The 25,685-nt window shown below is 51.8% G+C and overlaps 3 protein-coding genes across 3 annotated transcripts in view; all 3 read left to right on the forward strand.

Annotated features, from left to right (window-relative positions):
* LOC121063000 (protein FAM214B-like) overlaps positions 1-4,275 on the forward strand; it is a 64,236-nt gene extending 59,961 nt beyond the window's left edge. The window contains exons 7-12 of the mRNA XM_040543317.1: positions 475-533; positions 852-948; positions 1,290-1,448; positions 1,713-1,781; positions 2,437-2,642; positions 3,245-4,275. Of these exons, the coding sequence (XP_040399251.1) occupies positions 475-533; positions 852-948; positions 1,290-1,448; positions 1,713-1,781; positions 2,437-2,642; positions 3,245-3,398 (744 nt within the window). The 3' untranslated portion in view covers positions 3,399-4,275. The remainder of the gene's footprint in view (positions 1-474; positions 534-851; positions 949-1,289; positions 1,449-1,712; positions 1,782-2,436; positions 2,643-3,244) is intronic.
* A 59-nt stretch (positions 4,276-4,334) lies between these two features.
* LOC121062996 (stomatin-like protein 2, mitochondrial) lies at positions 4,335-10,662 on the forward strand. Its single transcript, XM_040543313.1, has 10 exons — positions 4,335-4,434; positions 4,700-4,852; positions 5,206-5,305; positions 6,155-6,213; positions 7,211-7,312; positions 7,902-8,036; positions 8,768-8,912; positions 9,235-9,308; positions 9,528-9,656; positions 10,344-10,662. The coding sequence occupies exons 1-10, from the start codon at positions 4,402-4,404 to the stop codon at positions 10,473-10,475; spliced, it is 1,062 nt and encodes a 353-aa protein (XP_040399247.1). The 5' UTR covers positions 4,335-4,401; the 3' UTR covers positions 10,476-10,662.
* Positions 10,663-10,884: 222 nt separating this feature from the next.
* LOC121062986 (endogenous retrovirus group 3 member 1 Env polyprotein-like) lies at positions 10,885-23,772 on the forward strand. The gene is made up of 4 exons (XM_040543298.1): positions 10,885-11,418; positions 15,555-15,671; positions 16,323-17,416; positions 23,608-23,772. Exons 3-4 carry the CDS (start codon positions 16,331-16,333, stop codon positions 23,770-23,772), a joined length of 1,251 nt encoding a protein of 416 aa, XP_040399232.1. The 5' UTR covers positions 10,885-11,418; positions 15,555-15,671; positions 16,323-16,330.
* The last annotated feature ends 1,913 nt before the right edge of the window (positions 23,773-25,685 follow it).

A 25,685-nucleotide genomic window follows, 5' to 3' on the forward strand; every position in this document is an offset into this window, starting at 1 on the left:
TCAGAGGTTGGACTGGGTGATCTTGGAGGTCTCTTCCAACCTAGACGATTCTGTGCTTCTGTGATTCTGAGGCCCTGTGTTTAATCCTCCACCCTACAACTGTAGGATCCTGGCTGTGGGCAGCCCGACCCTTTGCCCAGACTTTGCATGAATTGCCTGGGGATGGGACTTTTCCCAGACTGGCCAGGGAGCTTTGTCGTACGTGTCACCATTTCTTAGATGTGGTTTACGGGGTGGGAGGCTGCGTGCTGCACCCTTGTCTTGGGTTTCGTCACCACCTTCCTCAGCAGAGCCACTTTGGGAGGGTAAAGACCTGCCCTTGCAGCCAGGTCTGGGTTTTGGCAGCTCTGTGTCCTCTCCATGCTTCACGCTGCCCCCCATGCCATCCCAGCAGGGATGTGGGACAGGGCAAGAGGTGGTGCACGGTCCCCATTTGGTGCCCTAACACGTTCCTCGGTTTCATGTCCCTTCCAGAGCTCTGCAGACTGCACTGCGGTTGGGAGGAGGCTGAAGAGCGGGCTGCGCCTCAAATCGTGAGTGTCCCAGCAGCTCCTGCCTCGCAGCAGGATCTGGGGTGCACAGCGATCCCAGCACCCTACAGCCTGCTGGGGCAGTTGGGTCAGGTTGGGTTGGGTTGGTGGGCATCTCCCCTCCACAAGACTCCGGGCTGTGGGGTGGAGGGAGGCTGCTTCTGGGGTTTGAAAAATGGGTTCATCTTCTACCAGGGAAAGGGGTGGAGGGAGGGACGTCTCCATCTCCATCAGAGGAGAAGGTTCTGCACCCCCAGGGAGATGGACAACCCAAGGCTGTGCTCTCCGGTCCCACACTGATTCTTGTTCTCCTCTCTCAAGGCGACATCTCCGGAGCAGCCTCCGGAGGGGAACCCGGTCCTCTGCAGCACCCTGGGCCACCACCACCATCAGCCATGCTCTGCTGGGCAACTTTGAGGTAACAGCATCCACACAGTGATGGCCTGCCGGGGAGGGAGGTGGGTCTGGAGGGCTCGGGCTAGGCTGGCATCGGGCTGGGAGAGGCTGAGCCCAACGGGAGCCGGCTGCTTTCTATGGCAGTTGGCATGGGGCTGGGTTGCCTGTCCCTAAGGGTCTCATGCACGTTGGCTATGTGACATGGCAGCTGCTCACCACCAGGACAGCTCAACCAGCAGGTTCTTCTCTGCGCCAGATGGCTGGTTTCAGGCCACCTATGGCTGGATGGGATCTGTCTCTGAAAAAGCAGCCAGGGTCCCTTGCGGGCAGTCCCCAGTCCCTAACACTTCCCTCCTCTTTCAGGAGTCCATCCTGAAAGGGTGCTTTGCACCGTCAGGACGCATCGAGGGATTCACAGCAGAGATTGGTGCCAGCGGCTCCTACTGCCCCCAGCATGCCACTCTGCCTGTGGACGTCACCTACTTTGACATCTCTGAACACAGCGCGCCCTCACCTTTCCTGGTACGTACACACGGGCTGGGCCAGTGGGGGAGGTGAGCGGGGACTGTGTCCAGACACTGCACATCCTCAGGGGCTGCTCTTCTCTGGAGAGCTTGGCTCAAGCAGCCACACATCTGAGGAGACCACCAGCTATCTCAGGAGCAACACTTAACCTGCAAAGCAAAGAAAAAGTGGAGTCTTGGCCCCATGTTGCATCCTAGCTGGGCTCTCCATGGGCTTTCTCTCTCTCTCTCTCTCTCTCACGTGCTGTTTGTTTTGTCCCAGGGAGTGATTGACTTGGAGGCCTTGGGAAAGAAGGGTTACAGTGTCCCCAAAGCTGGAACCATCCAAGTGGTGAGTGGTAGTTGGGCTCCTGTTGCTTCCTGGGGTGGAGATACTCCGTTATCACAGAATCACAGAATGGTTTGGGTTGGAAGTGACCTTAAAGCTCACCCAGTCCCACTCCCCCGCCATGGGCAGGACACCTCCCACCAGCCCAGGTTGCTCAAAGCCCCATCCAGCCTGGCCTTGAGCACTGCCAGGGATGGGGCATCCACAGCGTTTCTGCTATTGTGCTGCTTAGCTGGGGCAGCAGCCAGAAATCTTTGTGCAGAGGAGTAGCATGGCCACCAAGAAAGCATAGTGGAGGGAGCACAGGACCCCCAGTGTGCTGGCAGGAAGACAGCAGGACAGGAGATGTGGGGAAGGATGAGGCTGGTGGGGTGTGTATGTGCAGTGGGGATGGGATGGGAACATGGGAGTGGAGGTGGGTGGAGAGGACTTAGCTGTGGGCCAGCTCAGTGACCTGTGCTGGCTCTTCTGTGAGGGACATGGACAGGGCAAGAGCCAAGCCTCAGGCAAAGCCCCTTGGGGCTGGTGTGGGGCAAGGACGACTCTTCTGGTCCCTTGAGTCCTCTGTTGTTGCCTCCAGATGCCCCAGCCCTGTCCTATCGACCTGTTCCTGGGCCCTTCCCGATCTGACCCCCCCCCACCCATCCTCTACCCCCAGACCTTATTTAACCCTAACAAGACCGTGGTGAAGATGTTCTTGGTGACGTACGACTTCCAGGATATGCCGGCCAACCACATGACCTTCCTACGCCACCGCATCTTCCTGGTGCCCGTGGAGGAGGAGGAAGGGGCCACCGTGGCCCCCAGTGAGCCACCGGGCACCAGCCCGCCCCGCAGGGTCCTCTGCTACCTGATGCACCTGAGGTAGGGCATATGGGGTGGGATGGAGACCTGTCCTGGGTTCCCAGACCCCTCTCCCTATGTCCCTGCTTCCCTCAAACCTGCAGCCCCCTCTGCTAGTGTGTGGGGTGGTAGCTTGACCCCATAGCCTTGGGGAGGAGCAGGGACTAGCTGTTATTTGCACTAAAAGGGCTGCAGGGAGCTGTAGTCCTGCCCCATGACAGCCACCTCTGTCCCTCTGAAGGCAACCAGAGCACGGCCGCTTTGACCAGGGGCCACAGGAGGGGAGGGAGTTGTGTTCCCAACTCCAGATGAGGTTGTGCTGCCCTTGCTTGCAAGTCTGAGGCTCCTCCACAGAATCATTAAGGTTGGAAAAGACCTCCAAGATCATCTGGTCCAACCATCACCCTACCAGCAATGTCACCCACTAAACCATGTCCCTAAGCACCACGACCAACCTTTCCTTGAACACCCCCAGGGACGGTGACTCCACCACCTCCCCAGGCAACCCGTCCCAATGCCTGACTGCTCTTTCTGAGAAGAAATGTCTCCTCATTTCCAACCTGAACCTCCCCTGGTGCAACTTGAGGCCATTCCCTCTAGTCCTATCACTAGTCTCCTCCCAGGTTTCACAGCTCCAAGTCGGGGAAGATCTACCTTCGCGATGACATCCAGCTGCTTTTCTCCCGCAAGTCGATTGAGGTCGACTCGGGGATCCCCTATGAACTGAAATCTTTCACGGAGATGCCAAGGAACCCCTGCTACTCGCCCTGGGCCTGACCTTCTCCCTTGCCCCGGGGCTGCTGGGGAGCTCCCAGCCCGGTGCTTCGGGGAGAGATGAGTAAAGGAGATGAAGCGCCGCCACCTCGAAGTATCACCCTCCTCACCTGCCCCGATGTCGTGGCCGTGTCCCCCGCCATCACCGAGGGGGCTTCATGAGGAGGGACAGGGGCAGCCCTGGCGCCCCAAGGCCATGCCCAAGGCTTTTGCCAGTGTTGCTCCGAGCTGGGAGGCATGGCTGGAGGCGAGGGGGGAGGCTGCCTGTGCCTGTCCCTGGGGCACGAGCCAAAAGCGTGGAAAGTTTGTATTAGTATTTATTGTTGCTGGGGGGGCAGAGGAGCAGAGGCGCTGCTCTTCCCCCACAGGTGCCGGATGAGGCCCCAAACAGCAGGGGCTGCACCCCCCAGCCCCATGGGGCTGCTAGGGGACAGCAAGGGTGGCCGTGTCCCCCCGTGGAAGGAGCCGGTGACTGAGTTGGGTCAGCTGGGGGGGCTCTGTTAAAAGCCCGGGGAGAGGCTGAGACCTGCTGGGTGCCATCTCGATGGTGGCCAAAACATCGTGTGTGTGCGAGGGGTGAATCCCCTCACCCCTGTGGCTTCAGCAGCCACCAGCCGGGGAATGACGGAGGAAGGGGGCCAGGCCTAGGCCATCCTGGAGCAAGGGAGCCCTGCAGGTCGCTGTGTGTGGGGGGGAATAGGATTGGGGTGGGGGGGAGAGGGAAGGGGGCCGCCTCAGCAGCGAGCTGGCCCCCTCCCAGAGCGCCACACCGGTACTTCTGTGTTGGGTTTTATTTAATAAACGTTTGGAGATCGAGCCCGGCCCCCCAACGCCCTGAGGGAATGAGGGAGGGACACGAAGGGGAACCAAGGGCAGCGGCCGCCGCGACGGGCTGGGAAGCAACGAGAGGGCTCCGGAAGAGGCGGCGCTGCCCGGGGAGGTTCCGGGGCGGTGGGCGGGGAACAGCAACGGGACGGGAGCGGGGACGGCATCGCTGGGGGAAGCGATGCTGGCCCGGGTAGGGCCCAGGCTGCTGCGGGTGGGGCCGGGGCCGGGGCCGGGCACCGCTGAGGGGTCGGGGGGCGGTGTGTGGGGAGAACCCCGGGGTAACGGAGCTGGGGGGCGCCGAGTGGCTCGTGAGGGTCCCGGGGTGGGTTTGTGGTCCCCCACCGCAGGTGGGATGTGAGGGAAGGGGCTGGGGGATAGCTCCAGAGCCAGGGTGGAGGAGGAGGAGGAGGAGTGGTCGCTGGCAAGGGGCTGCCTGCCCGCCGCTGGGCTCTATCTCGTGCCTCTCCGTCCCGCAGCGTGCCCAGCAGCTGAAGTGTTCAGCACGGCTGGCCCTGGCACCGCAGCGGCTGAACTCCGGCCTGCCCGTCAACATCGGGGTGCTCTTCGTGCCGCAGCAGGAGGCTTGGGTGGTGGAGAGGATGGGCAAGTTCCACCGGATCCTTGAGCCCGTAAGGAGCTGCTTTTCTGCCCTTCTGGGTCTGGCAGGTTCCTGTAGCTGCGGCGAGACGCATGCTTTGCAAGAGGATTCAGAGGATGGTCAGAGTACCTGTGCTTATTCTGGCAGACTGTGATTCTTTTAGGTGCCTGTAGACTAATTTCCTTTAAAATTGTGTGTTAAAAACAGTGAAAAACCTAAGCTCCCCACATGTGTGAAGCATGTTTGCTCTACCTGAAGCATCTGCAGCATGTAGCGTACTTGGGCTTTGTTTGCACATCTCTCTCTAGGTTGTCTGAGCTCCCTGGGTGGGAAAACCTCTGCCTGGCTTCAGGGCTCAACTGTCTAATCCCACCTTTTTCACAGGGTTTGAATTTCCTCATCCCTTTGCTGGATCGGATTCGTTATGTGCAGAGTCTCAAAGAAATTGTCATTAATGTCCCAGAGCAGTCAGCTGTCACCCTAGGTAAGGAGAAGTTTCTGTCTCCTGCCCCTTCCCATCCCCTGCATCTGCAGTGAACAAGGGACAGTGCGGGGATGAGAGGAAATGTCCCAGGCTCCTAGAATCACAGAATCAAGATTGGAAAAGACCTCCAAGATCATCTGGTCCAACCATCCCCCTACCCCCAATGTCACCCACTAAACCCTGTCCCTAAGCACCATGTACAACCTTTCCTTGAACACCCCCAGGGACGGTGACTCCACCACCTCCCTGGGCAACCCGTTCCAATGCCTTTCTGAGAAGAAATGTCTGTGGACCCAGACTTGCCCATACCCATGACACTATGACCAGCAAAACCAGGAGGTCCCGTGTGCCCCTCTGGGCTGCTGCACCTCTTGCCATGATGAATACAGCAGGCAATAATCAATTTTTCATATTTGAGAAATTTTCATGTGTTGAACCAGGAAAAATCTCCACTGTGTTTTTGCAAATAACATGCAAAGATTTTGGATCTGGTTGGTGGACTTGTCTGTTATAATTCTAGTATAAAGTTTCTTTTTTTTCCCCTCTTAAATCTTTTACCTGTTAAGGTAGCTACAGCATGAAATGTTTTGATTTTGACACCTGAGGTTTCTGGTGTATTTAAAAGTCAAAGGGAGACACTTTGTAGAGAATGTAGGGATCCTTTTTACAAAGCGTTTTACATGAGGAGATCTATTTCAGCTGATCCCTCTCTCCATGCCACACTGTTGACAATGGGAAGGAGAGGGACAACCATGCCCAGCTCTGCTAATTCTGTCAGGGGAAAGGGGGGCTGCCATGCCTTTTCTCTTCTGTTTCAGTAAACAGGATGTGTCATTCTTTTCCTGGCAGATAATGTCACGCTGCAGATTGATGGAGTGCTCTATCTGCGGGTTATGGACCCGTACAAGGTACCGTCCCTGCTGTACTGAGGCCCAGCTTGACCCTGGAGGCACGAGGCAGCTTGCAGCTTCCAGCCTCCAGCATCCATGGCTGCACCCTGGAGGCTCTGCGTGTGCAGCCTCACCCAGCTGGCCGCTGTGGCCAGCCTCTCTCAGCTCACTTCTCTCTAAGATGCATGCTCCAGCCTCTGTTGGGCTTACTGTGCTCCACAAGCAGGTGGGCTGAGTATCCCCTTCCCCAGGACTGCTCTCTTGGAGGAGGAGGTTGACAGGGGTGTCTGTGTCAGGTTTTTCATCTTAGTACAACCTTTCCTCACCTTGCCTCTGTGGTGGTTTTACTCGGGTGGGCAGCTGAGTTCCACCATGGCCGCTCTCTCACTCCCCCTCCTCAAAGAGGAAGGGGGAGAAAATACAACACAAAGAGCTCGAGGTTTGAGATAAGGATGATTTAACTAAAGGAAAAAGGGAAAGGGGAAAAAAAAGGAAAGAAAAAAAAAATAAAGCAAATGCCGCACGGAAGCACAGAGAGAGAAAAGCAGTTACTCTCTAATTTCCATCAATGAGCGATGTTTGGCCACATTCTGGGAAGCAGGGCCTCAGTACGCGTAGCGATTGTTCGGGAGGACAGATGCTTCCACCGTGAGAGCCCCCCCCCTTCCCCTTTTCCACCTTTTACTGCTGAGTGTGACATCAGGTGTTATGGAATATCCCTTTGGTTGGTTTAGGTCAGCTGCCCTGGCGATGTCCCCTCCCCATCACTTGCCCACCCCCAGCCTGCTGGCTCTTGGGGGCTTGGAGGGAGTCCTGATGCTGTGCCAGTACTATGCAGCAATAGACACAACACTGGAGTGATACCAGTGCTGTTCCAGCTACGAGTGCAGAGCACAGCACTGTGTGGGCTGCTGCAGGGAAAGGTGACTCCATCCCAGACAGACCCAGTACAACCTCTTTCGGGGTCCCTTTCAGCACTGCCACCGACTCTCTTGTTTTTGCTTTTGCTCCCCAGGCCAGTTACGGGGTGGAGGATCCTGAATATGCTGTGACCCAACTGGCCCAGACCACCATGAGATCTGAACTTGGCAAACTCTCCCTCGACAGAGTATTCCGGGTGAGCAGGGGAGGTGGATACCAGCGCTGCCAACATCTGGCAGCATCTCAAAACCCTGCGGGGCCTGTACAGACAGGCTGATATGTATAGCACTAAAATGCCCTTTGCTTAGATGGCTTCTGGATTCTGTTTCAGTCAACCTGTTTGTGAATCTTTGGAGATGGGTCTTGCTTTGGATCTTTTTGGCCAATGTCCAAACCCAGCTGCTGTGACTGTGTCTCTCAAGTCAGCTACTCTTTGCTTACACCCAGTGATGAGTGTCCTGGCTGACCTGGTTCGGGGGGGCTGTAACCCTCGTGCTGCATTTGTTGGACAGAAGCAGGAGCACTTTTTGTTCCTGGGACATCTCTGTATCCAGTTGTAGACCAGATGCTTGTATCAGCAATTTCAGTTTTGGGCACTGCCCTTTCTAGGAGAAGGTGACCCCTCTGAGAGATGTGGAAAGCATCTTGCCCTGCCCTACACTCATGGAGTTGGGGATTTTCTGGCTGACCTTTGCCCATGGAATGAGATGTCTGTTTCCCTTCTGTCACTGTCTTACGCTAAGCACCTCTCCTTTGTTCTCTGCTGTTTCTTTTGTGCCTGCCAGGAGCGTGAGTCCCTCAATGCCAACATAGTGGATGCCATCAACCAAGCCTCAGACTGCTGGGGCATCTGGTGTCTGCGCTACGAGATTAAGGACATCCACGTGCCCCCCCGTGTGAAGGAATCTATGCAGATGCAGGTTCAGCTCTCTGGGTGGGCGATGTGGAATGAGAGGGAAGTTTCCTCTTCCATGAAGCATGGCTGTTCTCCATCCAGAGCTGTGGCAGCACTCTGGGCCATCCTGCAGGGAGGGAAGCCTGTTGGAACTTTGGCTGCAAATACACAGCTATTGAGTAAATAATCCCCATTCTTATTTCTGCAGTGGTGGCCCCTGCCTGGTACATGCAAGCTCTGCCAGCTCCCTTTAAAATCCTTGGGGCCTGCTGGGCTCTGCAGGAAGCAAAACCCAGAGCTGAAGGTCTCCCCTTGAAGAAAGCGGGATGCCAGAGCCTAGGGCAGGCATGGAAGGGGAGGAGGGGAAGCAGGCTGGCCTGTTAGATGTGGACCAGACTGAAGAGGGTTGTGCGGGCTGGTGGGTGCTCTTCGGAGCAGTTTCTGTGAGCTGGTGGTGCCCAGTGGCGTTACAGTGAGTGCCCCACATGGAGTCAGCGTGGCATATTGTGAGCAGTATGCCCGGGACCAGGGCAGCATGGCGTGTTGTGGTTTGGGCTCACTGCTGCAGCAAACTGCATCTGGGAAGCAGAACCAACCCTCGCTGGGGATCACTCAGTGTTTTGTAGCTGTCTTCTTACCCTTTGCTAAGCTCTGCTTGCCCAGTAGGGACATAGAAGTGTCTTTGCTGCGCTTGTCCCATGGGTGGGATTCCCCCAGAGTGGCTGTGGCAGGCAGGCATCTGACCTGTGTTTGCAGGTGGAGGCAGAGCGACGGAAGCGTGCGACAGTGCTGGAGTCAGAGGGGATGCGGGAATCTGCTATCAATGTGGCTGAGGGGCAGAAGCAGGCCCAGATCCTGGCGTCAGAAGCCAAGAAGGCTGAGCAAATCAACAAAGCTGCTGGTAGCACCTTTGGCTAGAACGTGCCTTGAACACCAGGGGATCTGCACCCCTCTGTATTGAGGGGTGATGCTCCCTGGGAGCAGATTGCACTGCTGTGAGCCAGGCTGCCTCAGCTGCTCTCATTCTTCCCTGCTGGGACCCTTGGGCTGTGCTGCAGCTGGTGTTGCTTCCCCACAGCCTGGGGCAGCAGGAGAGGTGTTGCAGGACAATCGTAGTGCTATTGTTAGGGAAAAGGAGGCTTTGCATGCACCACATTTTCTTGATATACTTCTTGCAAGCGTGTTGTCGCAGTTCTGATGTGCTTTGTTGTACTTTGTTGCAGGAGAAGCCAATGCCATGCTGGTCAGGGCCAAGGCCAAGGCCATTCAGCTCCTGGTGGCTGCCCTGGCCCAGCAGGTGAGTGAGGGCTCCTTGGGGCAGTCAAAGCTTTGGTGCCAGCATGGGGAGATGATCCCGAAGCTGGGGTGGCACCCAGCTTTCTCGCAGATGCCCCCTGGCATCTTAGTGAAGAGTTTTGCTGACACCTGGGGCAGGCTGGGGATGCAGGCACGGCTGAGCTCTTGGTGGTGCGTGACTCAGCCTCCTTCCTGATGAGCCTTGACCGTCTCTCCGCAGCATGGCAGCACGGCTGCCTCTCTCTGTGTGGCCGAGCAGTACGTGAGCGCCTTCTCCAAGCTTGCCAAAGACTCCAACACGGTCCTGCTGCCAGCCAACACCGGTGACATCACCCACATGGTCGCACAGGTCAGTGTCGGAGGAGGGACCCTGCCTCTCATCAGAGGCTGAGGGAGGTGAAGCTCGCAGCCCCTGTGGGGGAGGTGGTTATGCTAGGAGAGGAGAGATGTGGAGAGGAGGAGGAATTTGGACCGGTGGGTGGGTGTGAAATAGAAGGTGTGGACTGGGGAAGCTGCTTTGCAGCATCCTGTGGGAACAGGAGGGTCCCTGTTGTGGCAGCCCCTGGCTGTGGAACTGGCCTGAGCCAGCTTGCAGCTGTAGGAGACAGGACCCTTTTCTCTGCCAAAACAAGGTGGCAAAAATATGAGGTGAGTGCTGACTTTCTTACTGTCTCTGGGGTGGAAGTTTGCTTCTTCCCTGTCCATCCCTGAACAAATAGGGCTGAACAGGGATTTGGGTCAGTTCCTGAAGGCACCGCTGTGCACTGGCAGGAGTCCTCCATGGGGCTGTCTGATATTGCGGTGTAGCACGGCAACATCAGCACCTCGAACACAGCCCCTTTAGAGTCCACTGTGGCCCTGCCTGCCTTGTGGGACCTGCCCTGTCCCAGCCCTATGTGTGTCCTGTCAAGAGTTGCCACAGCCCTACAGCAAGGACACTTCTTGCTGCCCCACAGGGCCTTCTCCAGAGACCTTCCCAGTCCCTGCAGGGCGCGTTGTCTCCTCTCCTCCTTGATGGCTCTTTCATTCCCTGCAGGCCCTGGGCATCTACACCACGCTGACTAAGACGCAAGCTGCGAAGACTCAGGATGAGATACCTCCAGCCCATGGGGACCCCCAGCCCCCCAGCACGGAGGTGCTTAAGGCAGAGCAGGCGACCTTCAGCTAACGGGGCCTGAAGGACACTGGACACATTGATGGCGTAGCACCCGCAAGAGTGGGGACACTCGCTCAGGGCCTGCCAGGCTGTGGGGAGCCCTGTTCTGCTGCCCTCCCCAGTGGGACTCTCTTCTTCTTCCCTTGGACCTATTTTTGTATTTGGATTTAATCATGTAATAAATAGTACTGGTGCTGCAGCACATCCTCATGGTGCTGTAAGGAATGGTCCAGCAATTCGTGTCACTAAGGGATTTGAAGGGTTAACATTGAGGCCTGGGTTTAGGTGATAAGAGAACAAAGGGATTTTTAGAGAAAAACTGCTGACTCTGCACGGGATGTGCAGTAGTTTCTGACATCTGGCCCAGAGGCCACCAAATAAGGAGGAAGGGGGAGCTGAGGGCGATTGAAGAGCAAAATCTGGGAGGAAGACCATGAGCCTTCAGCACGAACGACCCCCGAGAGACCACCAGAGACTGATACACAGGCGCCCCTGGGAGGACTTCGGATTCGGGAAACCAATTATAATAACCCTGCCTCTTTCAGAAGTAGTAATAAATATGTATTAGCCTAGGAGTATAAAAAATTAGGCGCCTTACGTAACGGGTGTGCGTCTTGGTGGAGCAGAGACTCCCGGCGCACCCAGCGCTGTTTGCTTGCCTCTATTCGTTTAATAAATTGTAAACTTTGATTGCAGTCCTATTTGGGACTCAGTCATTTATAACAATTGGGGGCTCGTCCGGGATGGTCTTGGTTCCTGAATTCTGACTTGATCTAGGAGGGGCGCCCCCACCATTTGGTGGCTCCTGTTCGAGTCGGGTCGGGACTAATGCCATCTTGAACCTGAATAAGGGCAAGCAAAGATTTAGATTTTTTATGAGCTCCCTTTGCCGGCTGCAGCACTATATTTTGCCCGTAATTCTGCGCGCGAAGATCCGAACGAAGACGACGGAGTCGTAAGTATTTAAGGCGTATACAGTTCGGTTGGGTGGGATTCGGTTGCCTATGTTTGTGTGAGAGTGTGACTGAGACGGAACGTAGTTCCGAAGCGATTGTGGAGGTCTTCTAACCGCGGTTCCAATCTCCCACGAGGGACTTGGCCGGTGAAGGACCGAAGCGATTCCTATAGGATTCGTGGGTGGGTGATAGGTCCTAAACCCCCTGCAAGACACTCTCACTAAGGCAACCAAGGGCTGTAGGAATTGCCACAGTAAAATTCCTAGATGGGACAGACAAAATCGAAGACCAGAGAAAAGGGAGCAAATTACCAGACATACCACCAGAAAGTCCGTTAGGGATAATGATTAGAAACTGGAACGATAGGGGCCCCAGAAAAGGAAAAAGTAAATTAAAAATGGTCCAGTATTGTATGATAGAATGGCCAAAGGAGCCTTTAAGACCACATGTCTTTTGGCCCGTTTTTGAATCCTTTGAAGACTGGGTTTGCCAGGCCTTAAATATACATGTTAATTCAAAGGAACCTTTTTAGCCAGGAGGAAAGTGATTATGCAGGATTATGGATCAGGACTTCACGTCCTTTTCCAGACTCAATATTTACACTAAAAGCAGACGAGAAGTTTGAAGAAGAAGGAAAAAAAAAAAAGGAAAAAGAAAAAGATGATGAATGGGAGTCATTGGATAACCTACCACCTCTATATCCTAACAATCCACCCCCGGTGGTGCATCTTGTAATCCTATTTTGTTCTTAAATGTTTTCAGTGTGTGACAAGGAGGAAGGTGGGAGCATTATCTAAGTAACAGTTTAGAAGTTTTGGTATATTCGCTGTGGTGTTTGGTCGGTTTCCCACGTATCGGGGGGGGGGGGGGGGGGGGGGGGGTGCTGACTGATTATCAAAGCGGTAGAACAGAGAGAGTCACTTCTTTGGTGGTTCGGGCTTGAGTCCTGGGAATTTGGTAAGAAGGGGGAGAGCGAATTTATTTAGGCCTCAATACCTTTTTAAACCCCCATCTTGACGGATACACAGGAGTGATTCCTTGTTTTGTGTAGGCTTACTAACAAAGTGCATGAGAAAAATTGGCATTCGGCTTGAAATTCGGTCTTGTTGAAATGTAAATTTTGTGACAAAGGTGGTATTGTTTGTCTAGAAGACGGAGGGCTGAGTGCTTCAGGTGTTTTCCCGAAGCCCTGTGGATTTATGATTGGAACGGGGCTCATTAAGAATCTGAAATAGTAAAGTTTGTATGTGGAAGGAAGAGTTTAATCCCAGAGAATTGGGACATTTGGGAAGAAGATTAGGGAAAGATAGTAAAAACCGGCAATAAAAAGGTTTGCGTGGAAATTGAAACAAGGGACAGTAACTAATAAGGAACAGAAATAAATAAATAAAAGGGAATGGGAAATCAAGGAAATGGGTAATATCCAAAACAAAGACGTTTTAAAGAAAGCCTCCTTGGGTGCATATTGGCACATTGGAAGGATATTGTTAGAAATGGGGGCACAGAAAGCAAGAGGACTTTCACTAAGTATTGCAATCAATGGTGGCCACTATATAAGCTAAATGGCCACTTTATGGGTCAATCGACTATAACAGTGTCTTGCAATTAATGTTGTTTTTGAGGAGAGAAGGGAAATAGGATGAAATGTTGTATACTGATACTTTGTTTCAGCATCGTGGAGGGAAAAGGTATGGAATTAAGTTGGCCCCTGACTGAGCCTTTGGTGTTGGCATTAGAAAAGTACAGGCTGGAGGAAGATAAAGCAAGTGTTAAAAGGGTTGTTGAAGGTGTTAAAGGTTGCGTGGCATGTAGTATTTAACAGAGCTGTTTGAAGCTGAATGAGCAGGGAAAGAGGATGTAGGAATGCTAATAGTTCCGCCTCAACCCGAGGCTGAGATCTCTAAATCGCGGGTGTGAGCCCTCTGGGGCAGAGGGACCGTGATGGGTCCGAGAGAGTTGTCGTGGAAACAGAAAAGCAGCTAACTCTTAAAACAACCTGAGTTCATGTGTGAGCTCAGATTGCCAGTGGGACCGCTCAGGGAACTGTCAACGATTGCATTCCCCTGACCGACCCCCCCACTGAGACCCTAATCACCCCGGAAATTATGTAAATACCAAAATCTGGTTAAATTGGGAATTGAGAATCTGTTCCAACAAGGTCCAAAAGAAACCCCTATGGAATTTTTGAATTTTTGGACCAACTTTGAAATGCAATGAAAAAAAAATGGACCTGGCTTAAAAAAAAAAAAAAAGAAAAAAAACACAGACAGAGGCAATTGGCTAGCCTCTTTCTAGGGCAATCGGCCCCTGATATCAGAAAGAAATTGTCTTAGGCTGCAGGACAAACTTACAACAGTCAGGAATGACGGGGACCTGGGGCATCTACCCTAGCAGGTCCACTAGTTGAAATAAAGCTAGGAAACGAAGACAGAGGCTTGAATTTTTTTGTTGGTTATGGGAGCTTCTTTCTCTGTGTTAATTAGTCAGTAAACGTAATAGGAGCAACATATTCAGTGTTAAATAGTTTAAAAGGACGATTAGGAACTAAGACAACTACAATAATTGGAGCCACAGGGAAGGAGGAGGAACGGCCATTCTTACAACCCCTTGATTTGCGTTTTGGGGGTAAGGAACTAACCCATGAATTTTTGTATGTACCAGAATGCCCGATTCCACTCTTGGGATGGGATCTATTAGCCAAACCTGTTTGAATCAAACAATATCCATTTAAGATAGAAGCTAGGCAGGGGATAGTGAAAATTATTGACAAATTTCTCAAATATCAGATTCTGGAAGAATGTAAATCGGAATACAATACTCCAATTTTTCCAGTAAAGAAGCCGAATGGCGAGTATAGATTGGTACAAGATCTTAGAGCAATAAATGAAATAACAAAGGACATTCACCTGGTAGTAGCTAATCCTTACACATTGTTAACATCTGTGAGAGAGAAATATAAATGGTTTACCGTGATAGATTTAAAGGATGCCTTCTTTTGCATACCTCTTGATAAAGATAGTAGAAAATTATTTGCCTTCGAATGGGAAAACATATTGAAGTTTTTGTACCACATATGGTAACAACCGTTTTAGAACAAAAGGGGGGGCCACTGGTTATCACCCAGCCAGATGATGAAATATCAGGCAATACTAACTGAACAAGATGACGTAACCTTGAAAACGACTAACCTGTTAAATCCAGCAGTATTTCTAGGAACTGTTCCAGAAGAAGGACCGTTGGAACACAATTGTGTGGAAATAATCGAGCCGCAAAGATTCGAAGGATGTACCCCTTGAAAGGTATTCAGTGGGAATACCACACTCCGTGGCACCCACAAAGCTCAGGGAAAGTAGAAAGGATGAATCAAACAATAAAACAACAGTTGGCTAAGTTAATGATCGAGACACAGCTGCCCTGGACGAAATGCTTACCATTGGCACTTTTAAACATAAGAACTAAACCACACAGTGAGACTGGATTATCACCATATGAAATGTTATATGGTATGCCTTATTCTCAAGGGATGCCCCTAGGGAACAATGTAGTTGAGGATCATAGTATCCAGAAATATATAATTACCATTGGAAGGAGATTACAGGAGCTAAGAGAAATTGGGATGATGACTCAAACACCACCTTTAGGATTTGCTATTCATAAGATACAACCAGGAGACAAGGTCTTAATAAAAACCTGGAGAGAGGAATCATTGAACCCCCGATGGGGGGGACCATACCTTGTTTTACTTACTACTGAAACAACTGTGAGAACAGCAGAAAGGGGTTGGACCCACGCATCCAGGATAAAAGGACCAATAACTGCCGAAGCCTGGAGGGTTGAGTCCACTCCTGGGGAACTGAAACTGAGACTAAAGAGGAACTAATATCCTGGCAATGAGGTTCTGCATGAATTAAGGGCACTGGATAAAGAGGACAAGGCTGCAGGGAGGAAAGGGAGAAGGCAAGACCGGGGTAGGACCCTCCACTGCGGTGTGTATGGTCTACCGAGGGAGGCAACCCCTACGGGTATTGACCGCCGAGTGAGAGGGCCTCGACCGGACTTCTCCCGCGCTAAGATCAGGTTGTCCTGAGAAAAATAACATGAGAACCTTTTAAACCCATAATAAAATTGTGATTAGTTTTTCCAGGAGCTGTATCACCCCGAAGGGCTGAATGGTAACACAAGCTCTGAAAGCGGGCCCAACCCCATGATTGAAGGCGTTTCCCACACTCTCAAGATTGGACGGCGCAAAAGGATAAGAAATGCTATACTTCCTGGTATTGTTTTTACAGGGGCAATTGGGCCATGGGCAGGAATGGAGGAATAACTTTTTCACTTTGGGGGAGGAAGTGGCCAAGGCCTTTAACCTTAGTAACTGCTGGATTTGTGGAGGACCGGGGGGGAACCGAAAGTTGGCCCTGGGTAGCAGGCCCGGTCGAACCCAAGTGGTGGGTCAGTAATTTGAGCGAAGTTCATAGTGGGACACAATTTTGGAAAGAGGAAGGAGGCCCATGGCAGTTGCACTCGTCAGCTCGGGGTGTATACTGCTTGAACAGAACAGGAACAGTGGCGGTGGGAAAAAGCATTTGCAATTGGACTCTGTCCCCCAGATATGATTGTACCGATCCTGGATGTAGTCCTATAAACTGTACAGCACATAGTGGGAAATGGAACGCCACACATGTCCAGCTGAGAAACGGGACTTGGCTGAAATGCTCATATAGAGAATTTTTTGGATCCGGATGTGAAACTGTGGCAAGAGCACAAGCGGGGGGACAATTCGATGGTCAAATCTTGAGCTGTCAGCGTGATAACACCACTAAGGAACAGCATGTGGTGCGGGTCTGTCGTTGGAAATGGCAGGATGAGAACGGGAGGCGAGTGTTCTTTAAACATTTCTGGTCAGCTTATAATATGACAGGCCACCAAAGAGAACTGAATTGTGACTGTAAGTGGAAACCCAACGTGGGAGCTTGGAAGTGCGCATATACGAGTACAAACGGGGCAGACACTGTAACAGGACCACTCGGTAACAAGGACACTCTGTATTATCACGCCCCAAAGGGTAAAGAGGGATGGGATGGTCCTTTTCCAAATGGGACGTGGGCCCTAAAGGGACATTATTGGGTGTGTGGCAAACATGCTTACAAGAGGCTATCCGGAAACTGGTCGGGAATATGCTATGTGGGGTACATAAGACCCTTGTTCTTTTTATTGTCACAAACACAAGGAAATCATTTAGGAATAAGATTATATGATGACCTGAACAGAATGAAACGATCTATTGATACTTCCTTAGCCGGGGGTAGTGCCCAAAAATGGGGAAAGGATGAATGGCCTCCTGAAAGAATCATACAGCATTATGGGCCAGCTACCTGGAACCCGAATGAGTTGGTATCAGGAGCCCGAGAACCTATTTATAATTTGAACGGAATAATTAGGTTGCAAGCTATCCTCGAAACTGTAACCAATCAAACAGCGACGGCCTTGGATCTTCTGGCTGATCAATCCACTCAGATGAGGAATGCTATCTTTCAACATAGAATGGTCTTAGACTATTTACTAGCAGAAGAAGGGAGAGTGTGTGGAAAACTGAACGATTCTAATTGTTGTTTACAGATTGATGATAATGGAAAAGTGGTTAAACAGATAACAAAGGAAATTAGAAAGCTAGCCCACGTCCCAGTACAAACTCAGAAGGGTATGGATTGGGATTTCTTTTCGTGGTTGCCCGGTGGACCATGGGTTAAAAGGATGCTATTTTTATTTTTATGTGGTGTAATGACGTTATTGTTTATACCTTGTATGACACCTTGCTTTACGTTGTTGATACGGCAAATAATAAATAGCACCCAATTTGTGATGACTTTGGTAGAGAAAAAAGGTGATGTGTCAATAATGATGCTTAAGAAATGGACTCCCCGAGAACTGACTGATGAAATCCAATTGTTACTAACAAAGGTTGAAGAAGAGACACGAATTGATGATATTAAAAAGAAGGTGAGGGATTGTAAGGAATGGTCCAGCAATTCGTGCTACTAAGGGATTTGAAGGGTTAACATTGAGGCCTGGGTTTAGGTGATAAGAGAACAAAGGGATTTTTTAGAGAAAAACTGCTGACTGCTGCACAGGATGTGCAGTAGTTTCTGACATCTGGCCCAGAGGCCACCAAATAAGGAGGAAGGGGGAGCTGAAGGACGATTGAAGGGCAAAATCTGGGAGGAAGACCATGAGCCTTCAGCACGAACGACCCCCGAGAGACCACCAGAGACTGATACACAGGCGCCCCTGGGAGGGCTTCGGATTCGGGAAACCAATTATAATAACCCTGCTTCTTCTAGAAGTAGTAATGAATATGTATTAACCTAGGAGCATAAAAATCAGCCGCCTTACGTAACGGGTGTGCGTCTTGGTGGAGCAGAGACTCCCGGCGCACCCAGCGCTGTTTGCTTGCCTCTATTCATTTAATAAATTGTAAACTTTGATTGCAGTCCTATTTGGGACTCAGTCATTTATAACAGTGCTCAGGGCTCTGTATTGATACAGAGGGATGCAGCGTGAGGTGATGTTCATCCCGAGCAACTCGGAGGCCGGGACAATCTGCAAGAGGATTCCTCTGTGGGACTGTGGGCTGCCTGTCCCCGTGGCTGGATTCACATGCAGACTTGCACCAGGCTGGGCTTCAATTGCTCGCGGGTGGCGGCTCGAGTTGTAGCTGCTGTCCTAAGGGGACGGGGACAGGGGTGCACTGGGTACTGGTGCAGCTGGTGTCAGCTGGGGGGAACGGCGCCCGGCCGCCAGGGGCCGCTGTCGCCTCCGCCGAGCCTTGCGTCGCCGCTCCTGGGCGCTTCCGAGGGCGGCGGAGGCCGCAGGTAAGCGAGGCCGGAGGGCGGCGAGGCTGGGAGGCCCGGGGAGGCCAGAGGACACCGGGGGGCGCTGGGACAGTGAGGAGGGTGGGGAAGGGAGGGGAGCGGTAGGTGAGGGATGGGGGGGGCTGCGGGGTGGCTTGCAGGAGGAGTGGGGGCACGGGGATGGTCCACGTAGGGGGGTTGGGGAGGGTGTGGGGGTGGTTGGGGGTGCAGGGGGGGGTTGGGGGTGCACGGAAGGGGGCAGGGATTAGACAGTAGGCTGGGGGAATGGGGGGGCAGGGGGGGCAGCAGAGGGGAGTTGGGGTACTGGGAGATGGCTAGGGGTGGCACGGAGTGGCGGCAGCACAAGGGGCATTGCCCAGGACTTTACCCGGGTTTGTGCAGGGGTAGGTTTGTAGGGTAGTGACTGGAGGGACAATAGGGTACAAGGGGTGGGTACTGGTGAGGTGGCTGTCACCTGACCCCAGTAGAGCCGTAAGGGACTAAGTTTACCTGTTTTTCCCCATAGGATGCAGCGGTGGCCACTGCTGCTCTTCCTGGCCTGGGTCTGCTTTCTTTTTTTTGCTGGTATCATGCTCTTCATGAGTGGTTTCCTGCTCACCCGGATTGAGCTTCCCAACAGCAGTTCCTGCTCAAACCTGCTCGTGCCACCGCCGTGGGACAAGCAGAGCCTCCCGCCAGGCTCCTGCTGGGTGCCCTAGTGCTTTCCCAAGGCTGTGCTGGTCATCATCGATGCCCTCCATTTCAAGTTTGCCAGGTTTAACCCAGCCAAGGTCAGCCTGTTGCCCTACGAGAACAAGCTGAGTTTCCTGCACCACCTGGCGAGCTCCTAGCCCTGCCATGCCTGCCTCTACCGCTTCTGAGCTGATCCCCCCACTGCCACCAGGCAGCACATCAAGGGCCTCACCACCAGCTCGCTGCATGCTTTCATTGACGTGGGCAGCAACTTTGCCACCTATGCGATCCAGGAGGACAACCTGCTGGCACAGCTGGTGCAGAACGGTATGTGTGGTGTCTGACCGGGAGGGGAACATGGAAAACGCTAGTCAGCATTCACATGGGACCTTTATTCCTCTCTTCCTCAGGAAGGGAGCTGTTTACCACACCTCTATCCCTCAGCTAATTTTTTTTTTCCCTCACCCAGATGTCAGTTGTCTTGGCCAGAGCTGTCATGCAGGCTGGGTTTCTCTGGCTTGTACCGAGAGTAGGAAGCAAATGGGAGCTTGGCTAGGATTTCTACAAAGATGATGAGAAAGCAGGTGAAAGTGGTTGTACAAGCGGTGACTGTCACAAGGTCACCACCAGGAGTGGCTTTGAGAAGCCAAGGGCATTGCCAGTGGGTTCTGTTTGCGGTCGGGTAATAGGCCTGATGGGGGCAGAGCTGGGGCCAGGTATGCCGTGGGGGCATCACGCAGGGTGTCTGCGGCTGTCACCACTTTTTCTGTGTAATTTGATGCTGCCTGGGTGTGCTGTAAAGAGCTTGTTTGGGTGGGATGACGTAGTAGAGAGAGAGAACTGAGCCTCTTTAGCCTGGAAAAGAGAAGACTGAGGGGAGACCTCATCAATGTGTATAAATATCTGAGGGGAGGGTGTCGAGAGGATGGAGCTGGTCTCTTTTCAGTTGTGCCCAGCGACAGGACAAGAGGCAACGGGCGCAAACTGAAGCACAGGAAGTTCCGGCTGAATGTGAGAGGGCATTTCTTTACTGCGAGGGTGACAGAGCACTGGGACAGGTTGCCCAGAGAGGTTGTGGAGTCTCCTTCTCTGGAGATATTCAAGGCCCGTCTGGATGCCATCCTGCGCAATGTGCTCTGGGTGATCCTGCTCGGCAGGGGGTTGGACTAGATGATCTTCAGAGGTCCCTTCCAACCTTGGCCAGTCTGTGATTGTGTTACCCAGAGATTTCCTTCCAGGGCTCAGTGCAGCACAGACATCAGTCACGCCTGTGCCTGGGGTGAGGCAGCAGTGCTGGGCTGTCAGCTTCCCTGTGCATGAGAAAGGAGGGCACATGCAGTAAATCATCAGAGGCCAAAAACACTTGTAGACCCTGCTCAGGGGGATGGATGGATCCTGCTCCCATGCTGAATAGGCTCTATGAAAACACCAAGGGGTGACTGGTGGCAGACAGGACAAGGACGGGCAGAGTGAGGGTGATGGAAAGTTGCCCTGCTTTTGCCTTCTCTTTTCTGCATATGAAGCCCCATCACTGTCATGTTTCAAGTTTGAGCCCAGGATTTTACTTTTAGGTCACTTTTGAGTGTGGGTTGGAGAGGAGCCAGTGCTCTAGAGCCTGACCTGGATCTGCCCGGGCTCTTTGCACTAATGTGGGTAATGGCATGCTCCCTGCTCCCATTAATTCCTTTCTTTCTGCTTCAGGAAGAAGAGTGGTCTTCATGGGTGATGACACTTGGGAAGGACTCTTCCCAAAGAAGTTTTTCCGCTCGTATTTCTTCCCTTTTTTCAATGTGAAGGATCTTCACACTGTGGACAATGGGATCCTGCAGCATCTCTATCCAACCAGTAAGCAGCTCTTCCCCCGAGGCTTGGCTAGCCCTTTATCTTATGCAGGGGTCCTGCTGTGTGGGAGTGTGGCCATGGGGGTCGACAAGCCCCATGGTTGGTGATAACATCGGACTCTTAACGATGAGGCCATCAGGAATGTAAAGAGTTCAGAGGGAACAAAGAAGGGTGATTCAGGAGACGCCTTGCTGTCTCGGGTTGCCTGTTCTCCAGCCATTAAGGCATGGAAGTTGCTGGGTGTTTGCTGTTGCCAGGCAAAGTTGTTTGACCAATGAATAGTTAGTTAGTGGAAAAGTACTGCTGTGGGGCGAATGGTATAAGAAGGGAGCCTGTCCTCAATATGAGGATGAAAACATGGATGCAACAGGAGAATGAAGTTATGCCCTCAATATGAGAGATGAAGTTAGGCCCTCAATAAGAGAGAAATGAAGTTATGTCATCAATAAAGTAGCAGCAGTTACTGATCCTAAAAGAACCCTGGTGTCCGTGTGGTCATTACACCACACTGCTGCAAGTTTGGGGTAGGACTGTGGAGTTTTTTCTGTTCCAGAGTGGCACTGGGCAGTCACACCCACTCATGTCTAGCTGGATTTCCACAGATAAACCAGCTTTCAGGGCCTGTAAACTGCTTCTCTAAATACTTTTCTTCCATCTGGGCGAGAGCACAGATTGGTAGGACTGGGCTACAGTTTAAAGCCATCCTAGAAATACACTGCCTGGATGGAGCAGGAGGAGCAGCTCTTTCCTCATGCTTAATTTCAGTATGTAGCTACCTGGGCAGTGCTCTAGGACATATCCAGTAGTGTAGCTACACAGTGGGAGGCTGGGGCACAGCACTGCTCTCAGCAGAATATCAGTGTTGATATTCTTCTTCACTGATATTCAGCGTTGAGAAGGTGAAGTGTGAGACTGATTTGTGAATTTTGTGAGATTTTAGACTCCTCTCTGTGCACCTAGGACTAGGGGAAATGTTCTTTGTGCATAAATCTAAATAAATCAAAGTTGCAGTGTTCTTTCACGGGGAAGGTGGGGAGGTTGCCCCAGCAGTGGGTGCTGCCTTGTAGGAGAGCCACAGTTTGTCACTGAGCTGCAAGCATGTTGGTTTTCATCTGTCAAGACCCTGGAGCAGAAGAGAGGGGTCAGGGTGACTTTCTAGCTAGGGACAGCATTGGTGTGGCCAGCCCATGTCCCAGGTGGGATGCAGAGGGGCATGTTGATGAGTCTGACCTGAAATATCTCCAGGGAAGTACTGGATTTCTGCATTCTCCTTTTCCTGAACCTCCCCTTGGTTTAGCTCAGTTTACGTCAGTTTGAGTTAAGGGTATTTCCTTGAGGAGAGGCTGGAGCAGCCAGAGTACCCCTCACCGGGCACAGGGCTGGCCAGTGGGCTCCTGTCCCAGAAGAGTGAGAGTCTGCACTGCCTCACGTGGAGAGCAGCTGCCTACCTGCACCAGGAATGGGCATGGGTCAAGCTGGGTGAGAACAAGGAGGCCATAATGTAGTTCAGCAGGTGATGAAGTCCCTCAAGAACCCAGTGTAATGGGTAAAGCTTTGTTTGTTCATTAAATGTTGCTGATAGGGGGGTTTCAACGGTTGACTGCTTATACCCCCAATATCCTGTTGAAGGAAAAAAACAAGTATGGGAACTTCCTGTTATGTTAACAATTGCAATAGAAACCAGCTCCAAATAAGGGCAAAATGGCATTCCTCCTTGCATGGGAACACACACACCGCAGCAAAGTCACGACCCCAACGCAGAGGAAGACGATGATCTTCATCCTCACGACCACCAGAGGACTGACGAAGACCCCCTAGCAACAGGCCTTGCAGTGTAAGAAGACACCAGGATGTGCCACTAAAAACCCAGAACCACAAGACTATAAATCGAGACTCTGGTGGGCTTAGGTGTGCGCCGTTGGCGGAGCAGGAGACTCCCCGGCCGCCCAGCGCTGTTTTACTTATCGCTGCTTGCTGAATTGCTCAAATAAATTGAAATTCGATCTACCCTACCCACGATGTGTTGGGAATGATTTCTACCAAAACTAATTTATAACAAATTGGTGCCGTGACTCGGATAGTGGTAGCTTGGCTGGATCCCTCCCAGGGGAGGCGCGCCCCGCTGATTTTGCGGTCCCTGTCTGGAGGTCCCCAAGCCAACGCACCCCTACCGACGAACCTAAAGTTCCAGCGATAAGTAAATAAACAACCGGTAACCCCTTAATCTTTGTGCACGAAGCTCCGAACGAAGACTCAGGAGTGAGTCAGTATAGGCCGGTTATCCGTTCGGTTGGGGTTGGGAAGCCCAGAGTGTGCCTGTGTGAGACGTCCAATCGAGGACGAAGCGAGTGCGGACTCCTTGGTAGTGCGGTTCCCACCTCCCGCGAGGGACTGGGCCACGAACGGGAGGTGAAGACTGTGTGTGTGTGTGAAGGCACTCTGGAAGATGGGACAGAAGAAGAGCAAGTCTTCTGGTCCCATGGGTGGGTCGGAACCCAAGGCTAGGTTGCCCCCGATACCACCGGAAAGCCCGTTAGGGTTAATGATTAAAAATTGGAACAATTACCCCTCTAGGCGGGGTAAGGATAAAGTTAAGATGATACATTATTGTATGGAAGTCTGGGGTGGGAAGCAAATTAGGGGCTCACCCGTTATATTGGCCCGTGTTTGGGTCCTTTGAGGAATGGATCTGTCAGGCTCTAAACCTTTATGTGAATTCAAAGGAGCCTTTCAGCCTAGAGGAGAGTGAGTATGCACACCTATGGATAGGATCTGAGACCCGAGCCAACTTATACCCATTAAGAGAAAAAGGGGGGAGGAAAAAGAATGAACGGAATGAGGAAGAAGTCCCACTTTCACCCCCCCCTTATATACCCCCTCCTCCCTCACCTCCAGCCCCCCCCACGGCTCCGGGCTACCATAGTGACTCTGATTCGGCCACGGACACCCCTCGGGGAACTAGACGGGTAACTCGGAGCCAAACTAGAAATCGAGAGGGTGAGGGTAGACTATATCCCCTAAGAGAGGTTGCAATGGGAGGGCCCCAACCCGGTATGGGATACGTCTCCATCCCCCTAAATACGGGAGACGTCAGAGAATTCAAGAAGGAAATGGGAAATCTCTTAGAAGATCCTCTTGGAGTCTCTGAGCGAGTAGACCAGTTCTTGGGGTCTAATGTTTACACCTGGGAAGAACTCCAGGCCATTTTAGGTATATTATTCACTGCAGAAGAAAGAAATATGATCCGGAGGGCTGGAATGCGAATCTGGGACCAGTAACACCAGCAGGGTCCTGCGGGAGATCTTAAATGGCCCCTACAGAGGCCTAACTGGAATAACCAAAATGAACAAGATAGGGGTCATATGCAGGATTTAAGGACTATTATTGTACAAGGTATAAGGGAGTCAGTCCCTAGAGGACAAAATATAAATAAGGTCTTTAGTGAACATCAGAAGAAGGATGAAACTCCCACAGAATGGCTGGAGAGATTAAGGAAGAACCTCCAGCTTTATTCGGGACTGGACCCTGGTACACCGGTGGGACAGGCCTTGTTAAAAACGCAATTTGTGGCAAAATCATGGGGGGATATCAGGCGTAAATTAGAAAAGTTAGAGGATTGGCAGGATAGAGGGATGGACGAACTGCTGAGAGAAGCTCAGAAGGTATATGTGCGAAGAGAAGAAGAGACTCAGAAAAGGCAGGCCAGGATTCTAGTGGCAGCGGTCCGGGAAGGACAAAAAGGGCTCCCCCTTCGCCCAATGGGTGTTCCGCTACCACGAAAAAGACCTCCGAGGAGCCAGAGTGATCAGAGGGATCTAAGACAGCTAGAATGTTTTTATTGCCAAAAGAAGGGACACATGAAAAAGGACTGCAGAAAACGCTTACAAGATGAGCGAATGTTTAAAGAAGATTAGGGGAGTCAGGGGCTCCATCTACTGGGGACTTCTGGTATAACGGAGCCCTTGATAAAATTGAAGTTAGGTCCCCAGCATCAAGAAGTGGAGTTCCTTGTGGACTCTGGGGCAGAAAGATCGACTGTCCAAATGGTACCCCGGGGATGTCAACCTTCCTCGGAGAAATTACAGGTGATAGGAGCCAAAGGAGAGCCCTTTAGGGTCTCAGTAATAAAGGGGGTGAAAATAGAGACCCCAGCCCAAAGTTGCACAGGATCCTTTTTATTAGTACCAGAAGCTGAATATAACCTGTTGGGAAGAGACTTAATGGTTAAGCTAAAAATTAATTTGGAGGTGAAAAATAAAGGAATTGAGGTTAAATTATACGCCCTCACTGTAGAGGACGAGGCAAAAATAAACCCTGAGGTGTGGTATTCTCCCGAATCAGTAGGCCGTTTAGATATTAATCCCTTTGAAGTCACTATCAGGAATCCCAAGACTCCTATCAGGGTAAAACAATACCCAATGTCTCAAGAAGGCAGGGAGGGGCTGCACCCAGTAATCGAGAGGCTACTACAACAGGGATTACTGGAGCCTTGCATGTCACCTCATAACACTCCTATATTACCTATCAAGAAATCTGATGGCTCTTATCGGCTAGTCCAAGACTTGAGGAAGGTCAACAAAAGAACAATAACCAGATTTCCTGTAGTAGCTAACCCACATACCTTGCTAAGTCAGCTGTTCCCAGCGCAGAAATGGTATAGTGTCATAGACCTAAAAGATGTGTTTTGGGCATGTCCTTTAAAAAAGGAATGCAGGGATTATTTCGCCTTCGAGTGGGAAGATCCTGCAACCCATCGGAAACAACAATTAAGATGGACCGTGCTTCCCCAAGGATTCACGGAATCACCATATCTATTCGGTCAGGCATTAGAACAAGTATTAGAGAACTATGAACCAAATCCTGAAGTAACCTTAGTCCAATAT

The sequence above is a fragment of the Cygnus olor genome (genome assembly GCF_009769625.2).
Source record: "Cygnus olor isolate bCygOlo1 chromosome W unlocalized genomic scaffold, bCygOlo1.pri.v2 SUPER_W6, whole genome shotgun sequence".
NCBI lineage: Eukaryota > Metazoa > Chordata > Aves > Anseriformes > Anatidae > Cygnus > Cygnus olor.

Coding starts and splice junctions, on each gene's coding strand:
- LOC121062986 (XM_040543298.1), top strand. CDS start 16,331: ATGACAGGCCACCAAAGAGAACTGAATTGTGACTGTAAGTGGAAACCC. Junction 17,417..23,607: donor TTGATGATATTAAAAAGAAG/GTGAGGGATTGT, acceptor ACCCATTAAGAG/AAAAAGGGGGGAGGAAAAAG.
- LOC121062996 (XM_040543313.1), top strand. CDS start 4,402: ATGCTGGCCCGGGTAGGGCCCAGGCTGCTGCGG. Junction 5,306..6,154: donor GCAGTCAGCTGTCACCCTAG/GTAAGGAGAAGT, acceptor TTTTCCTGGCAG/ATAATGTCACGCTGCAGATT. Junction 8,037..8,767: donor AGGAATCTATGCAGATGCAG/GTTCAGCTCTCT, acceptor CTGTGTTTGCAG/GTGGAGGCAGAGCGACGGAA.